General features: G+C 35.9%; 4 protein-coding genes and 1 non-coding gene across 5 annotated transcripts; 1 reads left to right on the forward strand and 4 right to left on the reverse strand.

Annotated features, from left to right (window-relative positions):
* Nucleotides 1-184: 184 nt before the first annotated feature.
* LOC121988656 (tetratricopeptide repeat protein 1-like) lies at nucleotides 185-3152 on the forward strand. Its single transcript, XM_042542198.1, has 5 exons — nucleotides 185-490; nucleotides 1067-1246; nucleotides 2250-2376; nucleotides 2534-2647; nucleotides 2831-3152. The coding sequence occupies exons 1-5, from the start codon at nucleotides 344-346 to the stop codon at nucleotides 2944-2946; spliced, it is 684 nt and encodes a 227-aa protein (XP_042398132.1). The 5' UTR covers nucleotides 185-343; the 3' UTR covers nucleotides 2947-3152.
* A 2468-nt stretch (nucleotides 3153-5620) lies between these two features.
* On the reverse strand, nucleotides 5621-6392 carry LOC121988657 (ubiquitin-40S ribosomal protein S27a). The gene has a single exon (XM_042542201.1). The coding sequence runs from the start codon at nucleotides 6298-6300 to the stop codon at nucleotides 5827-5829; it is 474 nt and encodes a 157-aa protein (XP_042398135.1). The 5' UTR covers nucleotides 6301-6392; the 3' UTR covers nucleotides 5621-5826.
* Nucleotides 6393-6815: 423 nt separating this feature from the next.
* Nucleotides 6816-11176, reverse strand: LOC121988658 (CRS2-associated factor 2, chloroplastic-like). Its single transcript, XM_042542202.1, has 6 exons — nucleotides 10427-11176; nucleotides 9767-9894; nucleotides 8457-8682; nucleotides 8022-8149; nucleotides 7723-7876; nucleotides 6816-7350 (listed from the first exon to the last, which is right to left on the reverse strand). Exons 1-6 carry the CDS (start codon nucleotides 11121-11123, stop codon nucleotides 6902-6904), a joined length of 1782 nt encoding a protein of 593 aa, XP_042398136.1. The 5' UTR covers nucleotides 11124-11176; the 3' UTR covers nucleotides 6816-6901.
* Nucleotides 11177-11259: 83 nt separating this feature from the next.
* Nucleotides 11260-11332, reverse strand: TRNAA-CGC. The gene has a single exon. It is a non-coding gene; the product is annotated as a tRNA-Ala (tRNA).
* Nucleotides 11333-13558: 2226 nt separating this feature from the next.
* Nucleotides 13559-24564, reverse strand: LOC121988659 (acyl-CoA-binding domain-containing protein 6-like). Its single transcript, XM_042542203.1, has 18 exons — nucleotides 24355-24564; nucleotides 24006-24076; nucleotides 22434-22497; nucleotides 22284-22355; nucleotides 21956-22159; nucleotides 21781-21858; nucleotides 21002-21112; nucleotides 20848-20914; nucleotides 20686-20747; nucleotides 20157-20299; nucleotides 17809-17935; nucleotides 17617-17731; nucleotides 16677-16765; nucleotides 16135-16218; nucleotides 15871-16056; nucleotides 14666-14821; nucleotides 14513-14572; nucleotides 13559-13918 (listed from the first exon to the last, which is right to left on the reverse strand). Exons 1-18 carry the CDS (start codon nucleotides 24511-24513, stop codon nucleotides 13742-13744), a joined length of 2025 nt encoding a protein of 674 aa, XP_042398137.1. The 5' UTR covers nucleotides 24514-24564; the 3' UTR covers nucleotides 13559-13741.
* Between the last annotated feature and the right edge of the window lie 2058 nt (nucleotides 24565-26622).

The raw sequence follows: 26622 nt of genomic DNA on the forward strand, positions 1-26622 counted from the left end.
TTATTTAAAATTGTTATAATATAAAAATATAATTATAAAATATTCTGTCCATGTTGCACTCAAGACTCCTTTACGAGGATTGTAAAATAAAATTGTGCATGGTGGATAAGTAAAAAATTAGATTTTGACAAGGATATGAAAATGACAGGGGTTAAAATAAAAGTTTCTGTCTTTACTGTAAAAGCCGGGTCGGTCCGAATCATTCAGAAGCGGGTCTGGTCGCTTGGGTTTGCCTTCGTTCCTCCTCGAAGCCTCTGCGTAAGTGCGTAGCAAAACCCTAGCGGTCACGGTCGTTGATCGTGAAGGACTCGATTCAAGCCTCCCATCGGTCGGAGGAGGAAATATGGTCGTCATCGAGCAAGAGCCGGAGACCGAGGAGATCCGTGAAGCCCATGCGAACGCCCCACCTGCGGACGCTCCGGCGCATGGGGAACATGAAAGCGACGAGGAGTCGTTTGAGGATGCACTGACCGAAGAACAGTTGAGGGAGGTTCGGCCTTTCATCTGTTATTTCATGTGTGTTGATCTCTAATTCGAGCAATTCCCACCGTTCCGATTGATATCCTCTTTCAATTTGACTTGCAACTTTTCATTCCTGGAATCGGAGCTGTAGTTTAACATATTATATCGTTCCATATGCTTTATTTGACTTAAAAAAGATGTGACTATAATACGAACATAATTTTTTTTTGTTTGATTGATTCTTGCGGTTGGGTAAGATGCATTGAAAACCAGTGACAGTTGAGGAACATCAGATTGTCTTTCTTTTGAGATTTTTGTGTTCGCTCGACTATGCAATCTTCTCATTTGGGATTTGTGAACTTGTAAATAAATTTTCTGATTTCTGTGCAAAATCCTCAAGGTGGTATCTTATTAACCATATGATAACCTTATATATCTCTCTCAAATTTGATGTACAATTGGTACATATATAATATGATCTGTGTCGGCATGTCATTTTGTGTAATTCCTTTTACAGATACCATGTATATATAGTAGAAAGAATTTTTTTTTTGTTCCTTCCATACTCAACGTAGTGAACGTTGATTGTTCCTTTTTGATACAGAAATCTCTCAATCAAGCGAATGATGCAAAAGAGGAAGGGAACAAGCTCTTTAGAAGTGGTCAATATGAGGATGCTCTCTTGCAGTATGAAATTGCCTTGCAGATTGCTTCTGAATTACCTTCATCTGTAGATGTATGCTCTATGTCTCATGGCAACAGGGCTGCTTGCTTCTTGAAATTGGTAAGTCATTCTTCATGTGAAAGAAAATGCGTTCAACAGTAGTTCGTTAATGAGAAGTGGGCATTATTAGCAGAGTTACCCCACGGCAAAAGATGTTGGACATGTTTCTAGGTAGATTCAGTTATTCAAATGACTTTAGTTGTCTGATCTCTTTAGAGCCTTCATCATATATGATTTTATACAGACTATTTTTTTTTTTTTTTAGTTTATTTTGTAATCATCGGTAGCTATTGCCATTTTCAAATCAGGACTACTCTGATATTTTTTCCTTAAAAATCTAATTAGTGTGATATTCATTGTTATCTTGTATTGTTGTGCAATTTTGAGACTGTTTTGATGTTTTATTGTTTTGAGTTTATGAGACTCTTTCGATTTTCTTCTTGATCATCAGAAGTAGATGTGTGTGTGTGTGTTTTAGTAAAGCATATTACAGATAGGGATGGATTGGGCTTTTATTTCGTTTTCCTTTTGTTATATTGGTCATTGAAGAATCTACAAAACACCATAATGTTTTGCATCATAACTAGAGGTTGATAGAATTAAAAATAAATTAAAGATTTACCATTTGGGACTATTGTTTAGTAGAATTAAAGAAGTTGATGTAGATAAAATGCTGATGCGGAATTGGCCCTTCTAGGCTCCATAAAGGAAATTTAAGACAAACTGTATATTTTGCTTCACTGATCCTTCATTCTATGGATCAGAATTTATGGATATGTTTGTCAATCAGAATATTTAGCAACTATAGTTCCATTTCCATAATAGGATGCACTTTGTCACCATGTATGATTGCCAAATCCAAACATTTTGATGCAATTTGATTGAATGTCCGTTCTGACATATTTTGCTATTATGCTCTTACCAAACTGACTATATTTAGCTTTCTTCTCTTCATACCTTAGAGCTTACTAGGATTTCATTGTAGTAGATATCAAGCCCAAGTTATTAGTTTATCGTATCTATTCATTAACTATCCCTATTGTTGAATTGTCTTCTGCCTCAGAATCAATACACAGATGCTGTAACTGAATGCACAAAAGCATTGGAACTGAATCCTTCTTATATAAAAGCACTAGTTAGAAGAGCAGAAGCTCATGAAAAACTTGAAAACTACGAGGAGGCTATTGCTGGTAGGTCATCTCGTGTTACATGTGGTGGTTTTCAATTTCTTTACTAAACTATCTGCATCAATTCCTCCCTTATATCGTCCACTAAAACTAGATGCATTCTGAGTATTCTTATTCATAGAATTCATGATGTGCATTGTTTGTTCAAAATTTTCACCAGATTTGAAAAAGGTTATCGAGTTGGATCCTTCCAATGACCAAGGTAGAAGATGGATAAGACGGTTGGAGCCAATTGCAGCAGAAAAAAGGGAGAAAATGAAGGAAGAAATGATTGGTCAGCATTGTTCTTCTTCACTCAGCTTGTGTTAAATGTTTCGGACTGCTAACTTAAATATTCTGTTGCTTCGCATTCAAATCATGCAAAATTTTCCTGCTGCTTTTTATTTAGATTCTCACTCACGTTTCATCCATTTTGAGCATTGCTGTTAACTTTTTGGTGTTCTCAAAAATATTGCAGGGAAGCTGAAAGAGATGGGGAACTCATTGTTGGGACGTTTTGGGATGAATCTTGACAACTTCAAAGCTGTAAAAGACCCCAACACAGGCTCATATTCCCTCTCCTTTCAGCGGTAGTATATGCCACATCAGAAATCCTATGATACTTGTTCATCCGGTTAATCAACTTCAAACTATTTCTTTCCTTTGTACTTGAATAGTTACCATAATCTTTTGTTTGCTTGTTTTTGGTTGCTCTGGTTTTGTCTGTGTCATTGCCATTGATAATGATTATATACATCAAAAACCATATCTCTTGTTATATATAGCTATATTTTGGTCAAGTTGATCATGAATAATGTGTGTTTTCCTTTCTGTTTTCAAGTAGAGCGATCCGACTAATAATTGAGCGGCTTAAGTGAGCTAGATTTCGAAGAATTTTATCGAAGGCTAGTATTATATTTAAATTTGTACTCTTGTAAACTTAAGCATGCCGGAGACATAATTTGATTCTGAAGGAGTCCACATGAAATTAATCGAAAATTTAAGACTAATCACGCCAAACCTGAGGATGATTAAACTATAAACTTAAATAATGACGATGATTAATTCAATACAAGATAGGTTGAGGCCTTTTATAAACTATAGAAGACTAGACTAGACTAGGGTTGTAGCCGAGTTGAATTTTAGGATATTTAAATTTGTTTGCTAAGGTAATTAAATCAAGCTGAGTTTAAAATAAATTATATATTTGAAATGATTGTTCAAGCTTGATTTAATTTATTTTTTATGAATTTGAATTTGTTTGAACCTTGATTTAAATTTGGTTCGTTTAGATGTTATTGAACTCTCAATTCAAACTTGACTTGAGCTTGATTCGTTTTGATATTATCGAACTCTCAATTCAAGTTTCAAGTTTGTTTGAAATTTTTACTTATTTGATTTATTATTTTATTTAATTGAATTGAGCTTGATAATTCAAACTTAATTTTTTTTATTTATTTAACATATTGATAAGAGTTATTGACGAACATGGTTTGAGAATATTATTCACGGACATTATTCATAAATATTGTTCACAAATATTAATGAGTTAAACGTGTGTTCAAGTTTATTTAGTTTAATGAGTTTTTAAACTTATTTATTAATTAATTTTATGTATATTAAATGAATATAAATAAATTTTTATCAATGAACACTAAATTGTTCAATTTAATTTATTAATGAACACTAAATTGTTCAATTTAATTTATTAATGAACACTAAATTGTTCAATTTAATTTATTAATGAACACTAAATTGTTCAATTTATTTATGGCCTTATAGAAGATCATGATTATTAAGCATAGAACACTAACAGTGAGTAGTTATTTTTTTTTTTAATAATTCATATATACTCTTACGGTTCCGTTAATTCTGAAGACGATCAATTCGGTCTAATAAATTTTTTTTGCTAACAAATAAGGTATCTTAGGAGAGATTTAAATTCTCATTACCTAAAAAATTTCAATCTCTTATCCTCACACCATGAGCAATTAAAAAAAAAAAACTAGATCAGATAATATAGAACATGAGGTGACTAACTTGGCTTCACGGATATTTTCTACTAACCGTCAAGATAAATATTTTCTACTAACCATCAAGATAAATAAAAAAACACTTACGGCAAACAATTCAGCAGTCCAACAATTTTCTTATTTCAAAGAATAATTAATTTTCTAAAAAAAAATATTAAGTATCTTTAATAGTTTTTTCTTAAAAAAATATTAAATACCTTCAAATCACACCTTCCTTCTTGCTTAGTAATCTATGAGACCGGCACTGACCATTATGGTAACGGATCTATGTTTTTTGAAAAAGAACCATTCTCCTTATTCGTGAACAGCCTTTACTTTTATTTACTCACCGGGTACATCCGCGCTCATCGCATTTAACCCCGCAACCGACCTCCACAACCAAAAATCCGTAAAATCTACCCTTGCCCCAACTCAACTAAATTTCGAACCTTGGTAACTCTAGTGAATCTTTAATGTCCTATTGTTACATATAACGATTAATGACAATTGGGAGGTTTTATGCAAAAATAAAAAATAACAGTACGACCAATACTTTAATTCAAATGAATTTTTTTCCCATTAATCTTCTCATTTATCAAGTTTGTGCAAAAGAACAAACCAGAGTGCATTCGTTACCATTGTTTTCCCTATTCAACCTTTTAATAATTTGTTCTAATCCTTATAAATGATTTAGTTCAATTCCATTCTAATTTTTCTTATATATTTTATAGTATTCACCCCTTCTTATTCATCGAATCTAACTATTAAAACAGGAAGAACATTTAGACATCGCAAATTCTAACAGTTCATAACTCATTCCCATCAAAAAATGAATGCCATTGCAATCAGGAAATTAGAAAGAACATTAACACAGATATAGAGACAAAAAAAAAACATTTTGGATCAATCAAGAGATAGTTCTACTTAAAGAATTTGCCCAAGCAATCAACAAAAATTATGAATCGTACACCAAGGAATCTTGCAAGGCCTAGTCATCACAAAAACAGGTTCATAAATGGCTGAATGCAGGCAAATCGTAGTAAACGCAGTAGGTTCCTAAAGAAGAGATTATGAAGAACGCAAGTGGAAATTTCACAAACTAGAGAAATTCTAGGTTTTTCAAAGAAAGAAACTCTCCGTCTAATAACCAAGATCTAACTAAAAATTCTAACAATAATTATCTAATTGTAATAACAAGTCAGTGATCTGCACTCGGGCACATACAGATGGATTTCATGAGACAATATAAGCAACCATGGAGAATCACCAAATTGAATTAACAGTTCGAATAGAGCGTTATCTCAATCATTCTTGAAACTTAAACAAGACTACCGTTCGATACTAAATAAAGAGCAATTTTTTTAAACCAAAACTGCATCGATAAAACATGATCATTAAAGACAACAGTATCTTAGTAAATCGCAGACTTTTATCAAACTAGAAAACAATACGATGGTGTTCATCACTCAGCCCCGGCCTTATTGTAGACGTACGTCAGGCCGCATTTGCCACAGTAGTGGCGATCGAAGTGATTAGCCATGAAGGTGCCGGCGCCGCACTCGGCGTTGGGGCACTCCTTACGGAGACGGGTGACCTTACCAGTTCCGTCGTCGACCTTGTAGTACTGGAGGACGGCGAGCTTGACCTTCTTCTTCTTGTGCTTAATTTTCTTGGGCTTGGTGTAGGTCTTCTTCTTGCGCTTCTTGGCGCCGCCGCGGAGGCGGAGCACCAGGTGCAGAGTGGACTCCTTCTGGATGTTGTAGTCGGCGAGGGTGCGCCCATCCTCGAGCTGCTTCCCGGCGAAGATGAGCCTCTGCTGGTCCGGCGGGATGCCCTCCTTGTCCTGGATTTTCGCCTTCACGTTGTCGATCGTGTCCGACGACTCCACCTCGAGGGTGATCGTCTTCCCCGTCAACGTCTTCACGAAGATCTGCATCTTGCCGGCGTCGCCGAGAGGGCTAGGGCTCGAGATCCGTCGACGGGGCGGCGGCGAGGAGATCGATTAGGGTTTGCTCGCGAATCGAGAGGCAACCCTTTTATAGCCAATGAAAGGGCCGAGACGGGCACTCCTTCTTGCGGGTTGGCCGTTTAGAATCCGACCCGATTCGCATAATTCATTTCGTCATCCATTTTTTAAAAAAATGTTTTATTAATAATATTTTCCTTTAATATTATTATTTGAAATACAACTCTGTATTGCGCTCAGATTCAGCGAGAGCTTGATTCCCATACCAGACAGATTTGGTTTGCAAGATCTAATACCTGATATATAAAAAAAATATATAATCATAATTTAGATTATCTAACAATTAATTTTTAGGGACAATCCACTAGCAGTATTAAGATGAATTCAACATACAAGTCGATCCATTAATTCAATCTCTAACTAAACCAAATGGCCCGAAGCTCATCTGATCTGATTTTCTACTAAAGTATCATCAACACTCTGCATTTTACAAACTGCCAAATGCGGATATCAATATGTAGAATTACTTGCTGAATGATTTACACGTTTGCCTTTCAAATTAATAAACATTTCAATCCTCACCAAGCCTCTTTGCTATTGAATCAACAGGTAATGATCCGAAAGGAACACTATGTTCGATCTCATCGTGGTCATAAGCATCATCACTATCATAATCGCTCTTGTCGTAGTTATAATGGTCTTCTCCATTTTTGTTCTCTCTCCCAAATTCATCATAGCTAACATCACTGGCCTCCAATCTAAACCTTCCTTCCGAAGAATATTTGGACCCCTCAGGATCTTTACTGGTAGGAAGAATCAAGGCGTCATACGAATGGCTAATTGCCTGCGACAAGCCTTCAAAATGCTCAATTTTCTCGAGAAGAGAATCTGGAGTGAGGTCAATGTCATCTAGCAACAATGCTTGGCTTGATTCAACTGCACGTTTCCACAAAGAAAACATCTTTGGGCTTATAATCTCAATGCCAGGAGCAGTATCTGAAGTGGAAGCACTTGATTGTCCTGTGTTCAAATTAAAACGTATCAGATTTCAAACAAAAATTGCACTGGATCTAATCGGAAGGACCGACTTTGAAATCCAATGAAAACACTGAAATGAGGTAAAGAATCACGGTGGTGTGCACACCATAGCACATGGCACTTTCTGAAATTGACAAAACTAAGATCCTGTGTTTAGTATCAGAAATCAGAACAGGACTAGTTACAGACTGAAAAATCAAAGTCCTGGTGTGAGATAGTGATAGTAGATTAAGGCATTCGGGTACAAATTCAGTTATCAGTATTGTTTCACCTCGACTAGTTGTAAAATGCTTATGATAACTGTCTTGCCAAATGGTTGATTTGAGCAAAAAGAAATGAAAGCTTTTGAGGCACCTGATTCATTCAGATTTGATGACTCGCCGTCCTCAATTTTCTGAATTTTTGTATTTAAACGCAAAGGACCTTGATATCTTGATTTCCATTCTCTACCTCTCCACATCAATATTTGCTCTTCCTCAAATGACAGCAAAACACACGGAACCAATTCCTGTAAAAGTAATCACAAGCCCAAAGTCACTAAATGATGCCACTACTACTGTGCTTACTCCAGGAAGGTGTGAGTGTTTGAATTGTTATTTTTGTTCAGAATTTAAACTAATTCTTTAGCAGCAAGAAAGCAGTTGCTCATGAACCTTCAGCTTAGCACCTAATCTCTTGTAATCGCTTGCCTCCATCCCTTGGCAATTAACTTTAACCAACTCACTTCCTTCAAAAGCATCCCTCACATCCTTGACAAGTTTTATGTATATTCCATTTCTGGCTGCAAGTAGAATTCCATAATATTTTTCAGCTTATGGAGAAGTTAACACAAAGCTTCAGTATGACTCATCTTTAATAGAGTTGAAAAAAAAAATAAAATGAACAGAAGAGACAAGACATGTAGTTATATATAGGACATGTATTATATTTGAGCAAAGGAATATTACTGATTAAATATATCCTGATTGATTATTCTAGTTGGACAACTTATATTATTGTGTCTTTGGAATGGGCAGCAACATGAAAGAAGTGAAACTGAAAAAAGAATAGAGGAGGTAAACATTAGGTATGAAGAAGTTTGAACTTACCCAACTTGCAAATTGGCAGTAGTTTTTTCCCTTTCTCTCTCAACAGATCTGCTTCTAGTTTCGTTAGTCCTTCTGGAGCCTCTTGAATAAGTTTTGGATAAATTGGAGTTGCTGGTTTCCACAGCATTATAGGGTACTTTGGGCGTGTACGGAAATCATAGTTTCTGCCACGAAATAAATACAGAACACCTCCAATTCGATGTATGATCTTCCCTCTGGTCTTTTCCTAGCATCAAAAGGAACTCCAGTAATTTGCTTGCAAGTAACATACGAAAAACATAGATTGCTAGAGCAATTAGTCCTGCAGCTTGGGATTGGTATAGGTGGCTGGCACTAAGGCAACAGATACACAAGTAGACCAAACCAACGGAATTTTTTTTAAGTGCAATGCATTGCATATCTCATTGGAAAATCTTCCATCATGTTTAAAGGTGACTTTGCAAGTGAAAAGGGTTTGTACAAATCGGCTATCCTCACAGTCCTTGACTTCTAAGCAGTGGGAATATGGAGATTGATTTTCTTTTTCCTGATCTGCTTTTTATAAGCATACATTGCAAAGCCTTTAATTAATTGTATCATATATCCTATCATGAAGATGGGGTTTTATCCCAAGATCTTGCCGATCACAACAAAGGCTCTTACCATTACCAACTGAGTTATCTAGCTGTTATTATGCTCGTAAAAGCTAGATAACCTCACTGACAAATAAAGTATACTCTTCCATCAATCATAAAACTTGTGTACATGGACTTCCTGTTGTCTGCCTTATTGAATTCTTATCAAATGAGATCTTGCTATCTCTTGTTATTCCCAGTTGGAACCTTGTCATGTTCTTATAACACTGATTCTACCTTATAGTAGCTCAAACATTGTAGTCAATATTGATAAAGTTTCACATACCCCAGATTAACTTATTACTAATAACTAAGATTGAATGTCTCAACCAGAGTCTTTCCTGTTAATAACAGTCAGCGATCACCTTCTATAGTCATAGAACTACCCTCTAGTTGCAGGAATCTTAAGCCAAAATAAGTGTGATAAGAGAAAAGTTGCAACTAATTGGTCAGGAAGCAGTCACATTACCATGGTGGCATAGTCTCACATGGGCTTACATGACTGAACTGTAAATATTCTACAACAAAATCAATTTTTTAGCTGAGAATACCAAGAAGATGAAGGTAGATATTGTCCATATCAACAATGTCAAGCGTGTGGAACACATCATATGTTTTGTTAATACATCATACATTTTGTGCACACTGTATAAAATGGTACACAATTGCCAAACATTATGCTTAAAAAGTATGCACCTCAAGGTGAAGGCAGATGTTGTTCATATCGACAGTGGGAACGCCTCTACATCGAACTTTACAAACTTGCTGGCGCCTCCAATGAGAATGAATCAATTCTAACATGTTGTGTGTTAAACCATCCCTGCCTGAATAAACTCAAAACATATCAATAGAATGAGCCAAAGTAAATCACCACAGTCGGCTGAATAAGAAAGAAGACTCATGTTTATTGCTAGAAGACAACTAAGTTCGAAAGTGGGGATCTACCATTCAGTAATGCATCTCTTTTACATGGATATTGAATTTATAAACGTTTTTATTACTCACAGTTATGTGAATATGCAATATCAGAAAGAGGTTGCATCCACTTGCTTTAAGGGAATGGCAATTGGTTTGTAAATGATAGAAACATTATGACATTAGTCCACCTAATGACCATTAATTTTTTGATGTACTAAAAGCAATCACTTTCCACTGCAAGCAATTTCCAGCACTTCAAATCGCTTGAGAAATAAAAAGAAACAATCACCTTGTGTCCTTGTTAAGATTTAAATGCAAGGGATAGATATAAATCGGCAATGATTAACAGCATAGCTGAATAATGTAATTCTAAACTCAATCAACATCGAAAGAAAAACATAGATTTATTTGATTTTGCAACGGGAAAGCCATGCTTACCAATGTTCACTTGACGGTTGTGAGACAATATTGGCTTGATAAGAGCATGAATCTCCCACTTCTTCAACGGGATTCCCAGTATCTCCTCCCGGCTCCGGCCATCCTTAGGATACCAGCCCAATTTGGCAGGCGTACCCACCATCTCCATCACCTTACCCTTCTCATCCTCCCCACTCTCTCCTTCGCCCTCCTTGTCTGGATGGCCCAAAGGTTCAAAAAGTCGGATATTTTTCTTCCTCTCCTTCTCCTTCTTGGACAAAAGCGGCGCCTTTCCGGTCCAGGGCCGGTTCATGGTGGGCGGGGCGAAGGGGAGGAAGGCGGGCTCGCGGATCGCGAGGGGCTTGACCTTAGGAGTCTCGGAGTAGCTGAACTGGAATTCGAAGGGGGCGCCAGGGAGGTGGTAGGAGATGCCGGAGGGGCCGACAACGACGGAGCGGCCGATTTCATCGCCGGTGAGGACCCCCTCGGAGACGGGTTTGTAGTACCGGGATCGGTGGTGGGTGGCTTTGAGTGCGGCTTTCTTCGCAGGAGGCGGCGGAAAACGTGGTGGTCTCGATGGTGAAGGTGGTTGTTTGTTCCTTAATTTGGCGGGGAGAGGAAGAGGGGGTGGGGAATTGGCCGGAAGGGGGTCGTTGATGCGGGGGTTGGGAGGCGGCGATGAGAAGAGATTGGGGCCAGCGGTGGCGTAGACCCGCATTTTTGGAGCGCAGGCGAAGAAGACGATGATAGCGAACTGGGCGAATGAGTGAACCCAATAAACTACTACTGAAGTTCGTAAAAAATAATAAAAAAGATTTTCGCAAAAAAAAAAAATAAAAAAGGTTGTATTCGTATGGAGGTCCGGGGAATCGAACCCCGTGCCTCTCGCATGCGAAGCGAGCGCTCTACCATATGAGCTAGACCCCCGCGACGTTTTATTGTGCTTTGGAATTATAGTTTACTTTTTATTTCTATAGGAAACAAGGCCGAAGAATTCGGCACCGCCTCCGACATCGGAGAGTAAGTATTCATCGGAGCACTCTTGGGACAGCGAATCGGCTGATGCAGAGCTGGTTGAAGGAGGATGACGAGATCGACGACGATGAGTTTGATGAAGCTCTCGAGGAGAGAGATGATGCTGGCAGTGTAGAAGATGGTTCGCCATCTCAAAACTTGGACTCGGACAGCGTGTACGATTCACGAGATGTGCTTTTGGTGTTGAGGAGAAAGAAACGGACCGGGATGAGACTCTCAAAGTCTCAGAAAACGAGAGGCAAATCAAGGATGAGGCGGGCAGTACATGTCGCCGAGCAGGAAAAACATGAGAACTCTCCCATTCTGTCAGGAGAAGCTACCAGTCCAACCATTGAAGCTATTCCTAATGCTGATACGCCAAAGGAAGGTATCTATCGCTACATTATTTCAAGGCAAGTTTTGAAATTGTGGATGTTCATGCAAATTTTGAGGATGTTCTTTCATGTGTTCATGAGGATGTTCCAAAGACCGAATTGGATATGAGTTTCTCTGAAAGGGGGGAGTTTGTTGGAGACGAGCCTAAGCATACCGAAGCTCAATCGACGAGTTTGGCATTTTGATGATTCGGCTAAACCGGGGGCATCGTCGAGTATAGGTGGTAAAATTATCTTGGAAGAAGATCATGGATGCTGATCAATCCCAGCTTCTAACTTATAATCAAATATCAACTTGACTAAGGATTGAGAGAGATTTTTTTTCTAACAATACATACATGTTAACAATTGAATGTTAACAATTGATCCAATATATCATCCTCTAATCAATTAGATTAGAACCATCACTGCCATTTCTCACGGTGGCAAAGATGACTATTAACTTGATCCTTGGGACAGCTGGAGAATAAATCTTCTATCTCCGTATTATACCCTGTCCGTCACATGCTCGCTAGGATGCTGCGATTTACCTCCTTGATGGCCTTGGGTAGGGTACGACGGGAGCCCTGGGGGCGAGTGTTTCGCCTTTTTTGTCACAAAGATGACTACTAACTTTTGAAATAATGACCAACACATAAAAAAAATATTTATCTCGATTTCATCAAGATTCGAACCTCATGATGATAATACTTCATGCGCTAACCATCAGATCCATCGAGGGGGCATCACTGCCACTTCTCAATTGTGGCAAAAAGACGAATACGCTCGCCCTCAGCGACCCGGTCAACTCGTCCCAGGGCTAACACGGAGGAGGTAAATCACGAACGACTACTAACCTTTGGAATAATGACTAGCACATAAGGGAGGTATTTATTTCAATTTTTATCGAGATTCAAAACTCAGACCTTATTATGACAACACCTCATGCGCTAGTCACTGGACCCATCCAAGAAGACTCACTAACACTTCTCAAGACTCTTATCAAGAGTGTCGAGTACAGTTGCCCATCTACCATCCGAGCCTTGCTTTGTTCCAACTCCACGAGTAAAGGATGAAAATTATATGAATATTTTTTTTGTTCTGTTGGGGGAGCCTTGCTTTGTTCCAACTCCACGAGTAAAGGATGAAAATTATATGAATATTTTTTTTGTTCTGTTGGGGGAGGAGAGGGTTTTAATTGATGAGGATGAAGCGTCTGTGAATGAAAAAAATAAGGATGCGTTTGATTTGTCCCATTTTCATTTTCATTTTCTGAAAAATGTGCATTTTTTATTTCTTTAGAAAATAATTTTTCCATGTTTTTCGTTTTCTTAAAAAATACTCTCTCATTTTCTTAAAAATGAACTTGGAAAACACAAACCAAACGTGTTTTCTATTTTCTCAAAAAATAAAAACAGAAAATAACATAGAAAATACAAACCAAACGCCCCCTAAATGTTTCACCTCATTTTGAGAGGAAATCATCTACTCAAAATGTGACGAATAGGAAATTCTCTTGCTCACAATTTTATATTTCCACAAACATTTAAAAAAAAAAAAAATATTTTATGAGAATTTCACACAAAATGACTTTAACTTCGACAACCCATATAAGCCCTTCAATAATTGCATTAATTTGGGAACCACTTCGACTGAGTTTGCAATCTAACCACATCAATTCCTAGTCAATTCTATTCTATTCCGTGAGCCAATCGGTTTGCATTTCCCAAATGAAATAGTGAACCAAAAAAAAAACAGCATAGAATTGTTGTAATACACACTATAAATGTTCAATCATTAGTCGATGGTAAAGGCTACATTTTTTAAAATTATTGCATTTACTTAAAACGAATGCTTAAGGAAAATAATCACAATAATAAAGACAAGAAGGAAAAATGCTATGAGTAAATAGTAATGGATATTACTCGTGTTGGCAGTGTGATTAAGGTTAGGATGGAGAGGGAGGGGTTCCAGCTAGCCAACCCCAAACCCCACCTGAGACTTGCCTCTGCTTTGCATTCAAAGCTTCCTGCTCGGCAGCAGCCTTCTGCCGTCGAAGAAGTTCCACTTCCTTCTCTACGCTTCCCAGTGTTTCTAGCTTCTGTCTTAACTCCGCAACATCCACCTGTGTATTGATGATGATTACAGAATGCATTAGGTACATGCAGCTTTAGTAGATTTTCAGTTATTGAAAAAAGAATAAAAACAGATGATTAGAAGTGCCAATCATTGTTTTTAATTCGTGGGTGTGGAGCTAGTAGAAAGCTGATGAATGTGAACGGTGGGCATGCATTTAGTTTCGCAATAAAAAAAAAAAGAGCAGAGACAACGAGACTGGAATGGTGAGGATCTTACTCTGATTTTCTAGCTTATTCATACATAAGATGGAAGTGTGTTAAATCCACAATCAGTCAGTTACTACCATAGATGGACATCATGATGGTTCCTTGATGCAATTTATTCACAAATTATCATGCACTTATAAATCAACAAAAGGCCACCAAAGATGAACATTCATTGATCCTCTATGGGCTTATCACTGCTCAATGCAATATATTCACAAATCATCCTATATCGGATGAAGACACAACTTCAAGCTTTTTGCCAATTGAATGTTTGTGTGCATTAGACATATCATTACTTTTTTACTGTTAAGCTCAAGCAATTGAGACACGCCTTCATTTTCCAAACAGTGGTCTATGTGTTTGAGAGTGCATACCTCAAGCTTAAAGCACCTTGACTGTTCAGCAGCAAGCTGGCTACGAACTGACTGAAGTTCCTGCAAAGTTCACAAACTTACGAAGTAATCATTTATATCGTTTAAGCAAACCATATTCCAGTAAAAGGGTGACAAAAGTTTCAAAAAATCTGCCTTTGTGAGTTCAGTGTTCTTGGTCTCGGTTTCAGCTAGTTTTTGCTTAACTTGCAGATTCTGCAATTGCTCCTTCTGAAGTGTTGCTTCCAGTTCTTCTTTCTCTGTCCTTAGAGCGTCCACTAGGTTTTCAACAGCTCCCTCATGTCTTACATTCTAGATTTTTCAATTCAGAATCAAGTTAGAGATTCAGAACATGCTTTAAGAACTTCACATATCAATTTTCCCATGCATGAAACATGATAAAAAAAAAATGGTTGACCTCAAAATTTGTGCATTGTTTACTAATTGATTTTCAGCTGTATGTATGGATAGCAATGCTATGGTGTATTCTATAACAGATCACAAGAATCTGCAAATAATTTTAAGTTAGCTCGGACTTCAATTTGGAATTGTAGCCAGATAAATACAAGAAGTTGAATCCTATCGAGGTTGCTTAAGTGTCGATTGAGCTCATCTGAGTTGAATATAATTGGTTCTAAAGGTAATCTAGAGTCCAGTTCACCTTGCCTGAATTGGGGTTATAATTTAGTCTGAAGTGCTCTGGATCTTAGTTTCTGCAAGAATTGGGAAGAAACTCAACTCAAAGTGGTTCATGTATTGATTGAGTTTGAAAGCAACTCAACTGAGATGGAGGACTACGGTTGAGGTAGACTCCACTAGCCCAAGTTGGATGTAGTTCAAACCACTAAATGGACATGGGTTAGAGTAGGCTATGGGTCTTTGCTTAGCTCGTCCCTTGTCCATTTAGACCATGCAAAGACCTGTACAAGCGTGCTCCAATCCACCTCCAATTAGTAGTCCAAACTATGTCCAACTCAAGTGAGTTAGAAGAGTCCACCTAAACCTAACTCCTCTATCTAGGTTGAGCTGCTTCCTAACCAATCAAGATAAACAACTTCCAGGAGAATTGCTTCCCAACTTCATTCCACTTCAGGCCAAATTATGACAAACTCAAGCTAAGTGAACCAGATTCTTGATTACCTTGAGACCAAATTGTTTTCAACTTGGACGAGCTCAGTCAGCCTTCATGCCACCGCAATGGAATTCAATCTTGTTTTACACATCTGTCTGTCTAAAGTCCTGAATTGAGATCCTAGCCAAATTAATACAATTGACAGATTTATATAATTTGTCATAAAACCACCAGAACAAGCAAATATTAAATTGCACAAATACTCTGTGAAATCATGTTACAGTACTACCAGCTCTGAGTCACCATTGTCCACCTCAATTTCTTTGATCTTTTTATCTTGAGTTGCTTCAATCTCAAGTTCCATATCCCTACTCGTTTTTGTTGTTGGTACTACAACAGCAACAGAATGTGATGCAGACCCATCGATTATCCTTGATTGTAAATCTGATAAGTGGCTTGGTTTGAGAACAAAAACCTAATCAATAAGAAATATAATGTTAAACAAATTGTGAAACAAAATACAAGGAAAAACAGGAGTAATATTTATATTGACCTCGTTGTTATAATGACCATTATAACCTCCAAACGATAAAAGAAAATCTTCTCCTTTGTAGGTGGTTGTGACCAAACTTAAACCCTAACAAAAAAAGAAAGATACTAATAAGAGCTAATATTTGTACACATTATTCAACAAACAGTCAGATGCAACAGGAGATTATTCTTTGATTAATTAAAATAAGGTGCATAGGTTCTTAATGCCAACAACTTTCTTCCTTCATGAATGTTTCTGCTGCATTAAGTTTCATGACATGGCATGGTGTTTGAGAGTATAGTTATTAACAAATAGCATGTGGTTGTAAGTGTTAAGTTTAGGGGGCAAAAAGGTATATTTTCTAATTACTTTTTTTTTGAAAATTGAACTCTTAAGGGTCTCCGTGTGAATTTTTTGATTGCTAAAAGTGCATGTCCAAAAAGAAAAGTCTTGGATTGTTTTCAGTTCTCTCTCAGAAATTTACCAATAGACAATATTGGAAACAGTATCTGCTTTATTGTGACAATTTGTTGATAACTGAGTGATAGAGAAGTTAAGCTTACTTCACTAGCAAGTGGTACTCGTCCTTCAACAGTTGTAACAACAGACCAGACTAATGTTGCCATGCTCAGAACAAGAGTTTCAGAGATTCCTGAGATATAGAATGAATATAAATTAGGAGAGTAAAAATGCAAAGTAAATAATAAATAAATATTTTTTTATAAAAAAAATCCACTTAAAAAGCTTACATATCATACATCATTCACTTCAAAAACTATGATTGGTTAAGTTCCATTCAATCAAGTAAAATCAGACCCACATTGACCTTTGCAAATATGCTACTTGATACACCAATGTACAACCAATCAGAGGAAGAACACCAAATCAGAAAACAAAACAATACTGGTCCATGTGATGCATACGCACAATCAAGTAAAATTGAATATACTTAACAATGCAATCTGGGTATGGATCAACATGGACAACCTGCTTCCCATTCTAATTATAGGGAGAAAGAAAGAAAAATAAATAATAATAAATAGACCCTTATAAATTGGTATTCCAAAAGTTTATATACAGTTTTATTTAGAAGATGAAACTAAGAAAATAAAAACTAATAAATAGACTGCTATAAATTGGTATGCAAAAAGCTTATATACAATTATATTTAGGAGATGAAACCACTCGAACCTTATTTAGAAATAGGACAATCCAGAGCAAGCATCCTAATAGTTGACTTGTGGGTATCTTAGATCTTTTTTTATTTCAAGAACCTATGGTTGTAATTTGACACTTGCATTGAAGCCTTCCTTAAGTGGTGATTAAGTATATTTCTCAAACTGTTTCGACTGCAATTGCAGAAAGAAATCACATATGCTAAAACATTTATAAAAAAAAAGGAAAAGAAAAAAAAAGGAGCATGTAGGTAAGTATAATGTGAATAATTAAAACTTCGGTAATAAGTTTAAGTGATTTACTCCGATGAAAAAGGTTCAAACATACCATTGACATTATTACCACCTCCAGTTATGAACCAGTTTTCTCCCACTGTAACACCAGCATGGCCAGCTCGTGGACCAGGTGTTACACCCTGCTGGTCTGGTCTTGACCACTCCATCTGAAAAGGTCAAAGAAAGATAAAACCTTATCCATCATCATGCTTCTATAGAACCAAAAAGGGACAGTAGCTCTTACAGTCTGCAAGTCAAGGACATGAAGATCATTGAAGCATGTAGTGTATGACCCACCGCCAAAAATCAAAAGATACCGGTCTGCATGGCAAGCAGCAGCATGGACTGACCTTGGAGAGGGAGGTGTGCCTCTAAAGGATCACGAAAAGAGAATGACTTATGGATCACCACTCATTTTAACATGAACACTCCAATGTATAAAATTCAAATATAGCTCAGAGATTAAAACAGTTGGACTTGTAAGTCAACTTTCCAAACACAGATTTATATGTGTCATGTAAAGGCAAACAACTTGGCAGATACTTGAGACTCACTGGATAAGTAGACAGTAATATCAGCTTGTATCAAGAGTAGACTCAACCCAACTCACATATTAGTTATTCAAGAAGTTAAACAAAGTCAAAGAAGACACCAACAACCCAGCGATTACTCATTGTGCTTAAAGAAAGCTATCCAACTTTACAGAGCATTTCATCTTTGTAGCTTCACCTGTTCTTTGTCAGCCTCCCTGTTTTGTGTCTATTAGAGTTGATTGACTAAATACTTATTCCCAAAACTCTAAACTGTTAAGAAAGACACCTTAATTTATAAATTTATATTGTCAATATTCTCCCTTCATGTGTGGGTGGGGTACTCGACTTAATGAACCTAATCCTTCTGCTCCTGCTCCGATATGATATTAAACTGGATAACTTTTATTCTCAAAAGCTCAAATTGTCAGAGGAATGACCAATTTATATATTTATATTGTGAACAGTCCAATTACTCAACTAGTTATGTATTTTACAAGTATAGTTTGACAAGGATATACAATCTAATCATTGTACTATTCAATCCTACTTTCCAAGATTATCATAGTTCTCAAAATTGGTATTGGCATCGAATTAGATGGCCAAAAATTGAGTAAATATGCTATTGGGTAGGTAGGATGAATGGGATAAGAATCACTAGAAAAATAAAATAAAATAAAATGAGAAAGCGAAAGAGAAATAAAATTATTTCATAAATGATATTACAAAATATATATTCAATGCATATTAAGTATAACTAAATAGAAAATTATCAATAAAAGATAGTAAAATAATAAATGATAGAATGAATAGAGTAAGGCTAATAGCACAAAATATATTAACATAATAACAACAATATCATAAATAAAAAAGTAGATTCTATTACATGTATTAATATAAAATTGTTGAATAATATTGTATTAGTAATATGTTTTTAAGAAAGTTATTGTTCCATATTTTAAGGTTTAGTTGAATCATGAATTGCATATGAATTAAATTTTATTTTTTAAAGAATCTTTATGTGGATAAAAAGATGTTATTGTGTTCTCTCCTAACCTACAATTAGTTTTCTAAAGCAATGAGCATGGTACATGACAATTTGTGAAAGATGAGGAATTCGGGTGACACAATAGTGGGTTCATGGTAAATATCAACTTGTGAAAGCTGAGAGAAATGAGGTGGGATTCAAGTGAGCAAGGAATGCTCTTTCTCTGTCACTTGTGAAAATTCTAGGAATTAAGCTAGGATTGACTAGAAACTGATTAGACAGGCCAATTTTTCGGAAACTGCCCAATTAGTCCACATTTCAACCAATTCAATCCATTTACACACTTGTTTTGACCAATTATCAATTAATTCCATCCATTTTCTAGTGTAACATAACTAATACAAGCTAAATTGTTTGAATCTCTATTTTTTGAAACTTCTCCATCAATCTTATTGGACGTCTGTTTTCTCAAGCAGGAGAATCAATAACTCAACATGAATCTGCCATTTGTGGCAACCATTGAGTTTATATACTAACTCTCCATTGTTCTAACATCCAAAGCAAGAAACTAGTATGAATATAACTAATAAAATTGTTTAAAATTATTGGAAGAGCGGTGAGAGCATAAACTCCTATTACCCATTGTATCATAAGTATCCATCTGTATGGTTCTGGGCTTATCCGAATATCTTTTGACCAAAATCTAATTACAACACCAAACTACTGGAGCTTACACCATCTTGTAGTTGTAATAGTTGATAACAAGTTTATAATGTAAATAAGTTTGGATTTGTCCTGTTCTAATTGTGTAGTAGCTGTTTATAGGAAAAGGCATCTAGATTAGTGCAACCAACATTGCTAAAATGAAAAGCCTATGATCAATAACTTCTTTGGTTATTTTGAGTTAATCTAAACTATGATGAACAATATAAATTTGACTTGGATGAACGTATAATTATTATTTGTCCACATGTGTTATGATGTTCAAATATGTAAATCAAAATTCACCTATTGACAATTTTATTCGTTGAGCAAAAAATATGTTCAAAGAACATTAACATAAGGCTAGCTTACACGGCATAATTGACATCTTCCCAGGTCATAGTTTCCAAGACAAGAACATGCAAGTCATTTAGAAGAGATCTCTTAGCATCTTCTCCACCAAATATAACTACAGTATTACCAACAAGGGTAGCTGATTGGCCTCCACGTGAGATCTACAGAAAACAGATTAAGAACAAAATAGACAATATTATCTCCATTTTATGGAGACTAAATTGTAGGTTTGAACTAGCAAAAAGCAAGGAATACTTATAATGAGAATTAATTGTTTAGCAATTCCAATTTAAAATGGTATAAGTGTGGTATTGCAAAAGTCATATACAAGCAATCTGATGTGTCCCAGGCACATTAGGTTTCCACAATTATACTTATGAATGCCATATAAAAAGTATTCTCAAACCACTGTCATGAAATTCTTGAAAAAGCAACTGGCAACAGAGTTCAAATATCAAAAGTCAAAAACATCTAGCCTCAAGGAGAAGATATTAAAATTGAGTTTCTGATTTGAATTAATGGTTGATAATATATATAGCAAATCTACCGGTGGTTTCCCATTTGTCTTCAAGTTTGTCCACAGACAAGTTTGAGGATTGAATTCCCTCACTGCCACAATGGTAAAGTAATGTCACTTGGGAGGAGAAAAACATAATAATTGGTAAAAGTAGGTATATAAAAAACTAAATAAATAAATACACTATTAGACCTGCGATAGTCTCAGATGGATCCTTGGTGTGCCCACCAATACATAACAATTTGTCTCCCCAGGGAATCTACAGTTAAAAGTGAGTTCAGAAGTCTAGATTACAATAGAGCGACTATTAATCATTAATCTTACTAAAGAGAATTCTTTTCATTACCAAGGAATGACCAGCAGAGGGAACAACATAAGTGGCGGTAGAGGAATCCAAGGGTCCATCTAGAGCTTTAGCTTCTATTCTTGACCATTTCAAAGTTTTCAAATCCAGAACCTTCAGTAATTAAACACAGCCAGGTTCATATTTGATTAGTTTAATAAAAAGAAATAAAAATGAAAATTGAAGAAGAGAATTACAAGTTGAAGTGGTTATTTATCAAAACAAATGAAAGCAATTGAACAATTCCTAAAGAAAGAAGTGGGGAATTTAAAAGTTTTAGTAGCTTTATTTACAGGTTTGGAAAGACTTCCTGTAGGACTATAATAGTATTACAATAATAATGTGATTTTGGGAAATCCAGTAAAATCTTGACCAACAAAAATGCTACATTAATGTCCTGCATTAAATGACTACTCAAAAGAGGTAAAAAAACAGAAATATTCAAGAATTAAAGGAGTATTAACTAATATACAGGACTTGAAATGTTAAGGAAGAAAAGTATGTCAATTCCAAGTCATGTAACTATGTGAATCCATATGATGCTATTGAAGACATCAAAGCATCATTGAGTTGCCTGCTAATCACTTCCACCAGTGATTAGAAAAACCTAGGCGAGAAACAAAATGCAAATAAAGATGAGAAAATCACAAACAAATCTCAGACTACTTAACTGAGATTCTGAGTACCAAACTTGAGACAAACTTTCTGGCTAAAAATCGGCATACTAGGTTCTCAATCAAAAGCAAATTACATCCATTATTATTAGCCACATTATTACATACCTGGAGATCATTAAGGTAGCGACCATTGTGATTTCCACCAAAAATGTACATTTTTTCATGAAGAACAGCTGCGCCATGCTGTAAAATGTAAATAGATGTCAGATAACATTTAGTGATCAACTAAAGAACATGTTCAATATTCCCATATAAGTTTCATGAAACAGTAATAGAATACCGTATAACGAGGTTTGGGAATTTTTCCCGATACTGATGGTGCAATCCACTGGTCATACATGCCAACCAAACCAAGACCTTCACTTATGACATCCTTGTCATTTGTTTCAGTCACAATACCACTTTCAGTGGAAACAGTTTTTGTCTTGGGCAAGGAATTACCATTTTGATATGGTGATAAAGTATGCAGTTCCTCTTTTGGTTTCTAAGGAAGATAACAGTGTAAGCATGCATAATGAAGGCTGAACATAGATAGCCTACAAATAATGATTATGGATTCAAGTACAGGTTTAAATTGATAGTTGACACTGTCTGCTAAAAAAACTCACAAGCATTTCAACATCTACAACAGGCTCTCCTGCCAATTCAGGAACCCTTGAGTACCAAGCAGGATCTTCCTCCTAGAAGAGAAGAAACAACAATACATCATATCTTTGTGAGCAAAAAGAAAATGATAAAAAACAAAGGCATCCACATACCTCTAATACCTTCACAAACAAACGCATTGCTTCTGTTGAAGCCATATTTCCCAGTCCATACCAACTATGCACAAAAAAAAGTTGCTCGACTCATATATACAAGGGTCAAAAAATAAAGAAAAAATTACAGCATTTAATCAGGCCATTAGAAGATTGAAGAAAATATTGATACGATAATTCTCAGAAATATACTTATCCAAAGGACCTTAGCAAAAGAATGAAAAGAGAAGACATAGTTTTGTGCATGAGAAATATTCAGATAAAGGGCATTAAAAGTATAAATTTGAAGATTAATGCCAGAACAACAACCCAAAATCGTAGTATTCTGGCTATTTTAGAAGAGAACTTATTGTTTTTGTTTCCCGCTATTGGCACAATTTAGACAATGTGTATCATTTCACCCCTACAGTTACCGTGAACCTCCCTTTATCCTTTACCTCGTTTCAAATTATTTCCAATCTACTAGAAGTGTACACTGCTTACTGCAGTGACAAACCAGTTCATAATAACTGGCTCAAAGTCCAGTTTAATATATATTACATTTTGCATCAGTCTGTCATTGGACTAAGTTTATATTATTTGAGTCTTAATAAGAGTTAAGTCTTTATTTTGCCTGCAAAAGCCTATATAAGGGGCCTATACAGTGTTATAGATAGTCTTGGAGTTGATGAATAAAGTTTCTTCATTTTCTCTTCCACGTCTTATCCAAAGATGGCCACATGACTAATCCATACAAAATGATTTCTTTAACATTCTATTATTTTCAAGCTGAAATAAAGTTGTTCATGATGCCCTCTATAATAATAATTCACATGTTTCACGACTAACCAATATATGAAACAGGCATTGCTAGCCATAAAGCCAATATATAAAATTCTTCTTTAAACCTAACGGGCACTTAATTCTTCATATCAGTACTATGCCTTCGATTCTTCAATTCATGTTGCTAAAATGGCATTTCAAACATTAGAGAAGGTACTCATATCTTGTTTATAGCATACCATTCTGTTCTGTTATTAGAACTAACTATGATCATCTCACTAATCCTACTGTTAGTGCATAACATAGAAATAAAAAGTTCATCCTTAATACGTAAGAGTCTATTTAATCAACACAAAGATAAGGCATCAAGTACTGAAGGGCAATAGTACCATTGGAAACTACGAATGCAGTCTTGGCAAGACTAGATGGCATTATATTTTTCACGTCAATATAACTTTTACATGTATGTTCCTTTCCTAGAACACACTAATGTAAGAGTATTGTAATTTATTTTATCATGGTTTATTGCTCAAGTACTTTAATCAGTAACCTAAAACCAAACTGAATTTTGCATTATAATCATTGCCTAATGAGTCTAATCACTCTTGATATGTTTCATAGCTCATTGGTTAGTTCTTTTACATTTGAAATGTGATCTCTCAGATTCTTAAAAACTACAATGCAGAATTACAGAAGATTATCTCGATGACATAATAATGCAATTTTTCTCTTCCAGTTATCAAAGTATTAGCAATCCACATTAAACAGATCCGGTATTATGATAACAGATTCAAAGAAAAAAAAACTAACCTCGTCCATTTGCTCTGTTCCACGGGATTCCATGCTCTAGGTTTTGGAACAGTGCAAGGTCCAACTGTTGCCTGTATCAGCAAATCAATTTCGAAATGAATTCAACTAAATTACATATGCAATATAATAATCTACAAACGTTCGTCCATAAAAACACGTGGATCTATCATAAAACAAGATCCAATGTGGAAAATATACGTCTCATAGAAGTGATCAGCCATATCTCAAGTCACAACAATAGATCAGCCCCGATCCCGACACAAACAACACGGAATAGATCCGAGGAATGTCGAGGAACGACCAGAATCAATAAACAAATGCAAGGGGTGTGAATGGAGTTGGAACCCACCTGCTGGTACAGGCCGTAGAGCAAGAGGGCGACGTCGTTCTGGAACCTGGAGGCGGCGGGGGAGGAGGAGCGGGGAGATCCTCCGAATCCGGCGTAAGTGGAGGCTGCGTAGAACCTGTCGGGGTAAGCGAGGCCGGCGCTCGCTCTCGCCGTCGCCATCGGTCCTCGACGAAAAGGTACAGGACGGAAGGAAGGTGCAGCGTTCGATGTAAAGAGCAAAAACCGTTACATCATATCCCGCTGTTATAATTGTCGTCGCCATTAGTTCCCGTTACGATAGTGTTATAATGAAATATCACGTATCCATATTTTTTCCAGCACGGTCAAGTAATCCTTCCCGTTACCTAAAATTCAAGAGGCGTTATTGTCAGATATAAGAGCATTTGAGGAACCAAACGCATTAGCCACTTTGAATAGGTTAGTCGAGCTAGAGGGCCCGCCTGCATATAAATTGACTAGACCAAATGAGTCTCATATATATATATATATATATATGGGGTAAGTGAAAAAGATACGAAGAACATGTTGTCAAGACCAATTAAATAAGCTTTTAAGGATTAAAAAAAATCTTAATATAAAATTATCATATGAATACAATAAATATAATCAAACTTTTTCTTATGAGGTAGAGTTGACTATATGAATCTTTTTATGCTATTAAGCTCTATCTCTTATTATATTATTATCTATATTTAAATAAATTTTATCTTGTTTTATTATTACTAACTAAGTCTTTTTTTGTCTTCCTCTTCCTCGTTTGATATGCATGTTTATTATAGTTTCACATCGCCTAACTGGAGCATTTATTGGTCGTCTAAGTACATGTCCATAACATCTTAAACATTTCTCTCAGAGTTTTTCCTCAATAGATGCAACTCCAACTTCCTCTCTAATGGTCTCATTTCTTATTTTATCCATCCTCGTATGTCCATACATCCACCTTAGCATTCTCATCTCTGCAACTCTTATCTTCTGCTCATGTGCTCGAGTCATAGCCCAACATTCATATAATATATAGCAGGTCTAACTGCGGTTTTATATAACTTACCTTTAAATTTAAGAGATACTTTACGATCATATAAAACACTCGACACTCCCCTCCATTTCACCTATCCTGCTTGTATTCTATGTAAGACATCTCTCTCAATCCCTCAATCGTTTTGCAAAAATGATCTTAAATATTTAGATCTCTCGGTTCCGGACAACTCATCCTCTCTCATCTTAACAATTGTCTCATTACTTCTAATATTGCTAAACTTAAATTCCATATATTCTGTCTTTAATCTACTAAGTTTAAAACTTTTCCCTTCTAGTATTTTCCACTAAGATTCTAGCTTAGCATTTACTCCTTCATGTGTTTCATCTACCAAAATAATATCATCTGCAAATAACATGCACCACGGTGTTGTGTCTTGAATGTGTGGAGTGAGTTCGTCCATAATTAGTTTAAAAAGATAGGGACTTAGAGCTGATCCTTGATGTAACCCTATCTTTATTGAAAATGCTCCAGTTATTTTGTCTGAAGTCTTTACTTTGGTCGTTATATTCTCGTACATATCCTTAATTAGATCAATATATATTACCCTAACACCTATCTTTTCTAGAATTCTCCATATAATTTCTCTTGGGACTCTATCATAAGTTTTTTCTAAGTCAATGAATACCATGTATAGATCTTATTTTTATTCCCGATATTTTTCAATTAATTATCTAAAAAGATGTATAACTTCTATTGTCGACCTTCCAAGCATGACCCAAATTGATTTTCGGTCACTATGCTCTCCTTCCTTAATCTTTTTTCTATTACTTTTTCCCAAAGTTTCATAGTATGATTCATTAATTTAATATCCCTATAGTTTGTACAATTTTACATGTCTCTCTTGTTTTTATATAAGGGAACTAGAGTACTTATCCTCTATTGATCAAGCATTTTTTTCGTTTTCAATATCATGTTAAATAATTTTGTAAGGCATTCAATACCTTGTTTCCCTAGACACTTCCATACCTCTATCAGAATATCATCTGGTCCAACGACTTTTTCATTGTGCATCTCATTTAAAGTTTGTTTTACTTCTGAAGTTTGAATTCTACGATAAAAATTAAAATTTCTATGCTCATTTGACCTACTTAAATTACCTAATTTAAGTTGGCCACCTAAACTTTTATTAAAAAGTTGATAAAAATACCTCTTCCACCGCTCTTTTATTTCTCCATCGTTTACTAATACCCTATTACTTTCATCTTTAATACATTTTATTTGGCTAAGAT

This window comes from Zingiber officinale, chromosome 6B (genome assembly GCF_018446385.1).
Source record: "Zingiber officinale cultivar Zhangliang chromosome 6B, Zo_v1.1, whole genome shotgun sequence".
Taxonomy (NCBI): Eukaryota; Viridiplantae; Streptophyta; class Magnoliopsida; order Zingiberales; family Zingiberaceae; genus Zingiber; species Zingiber officinale.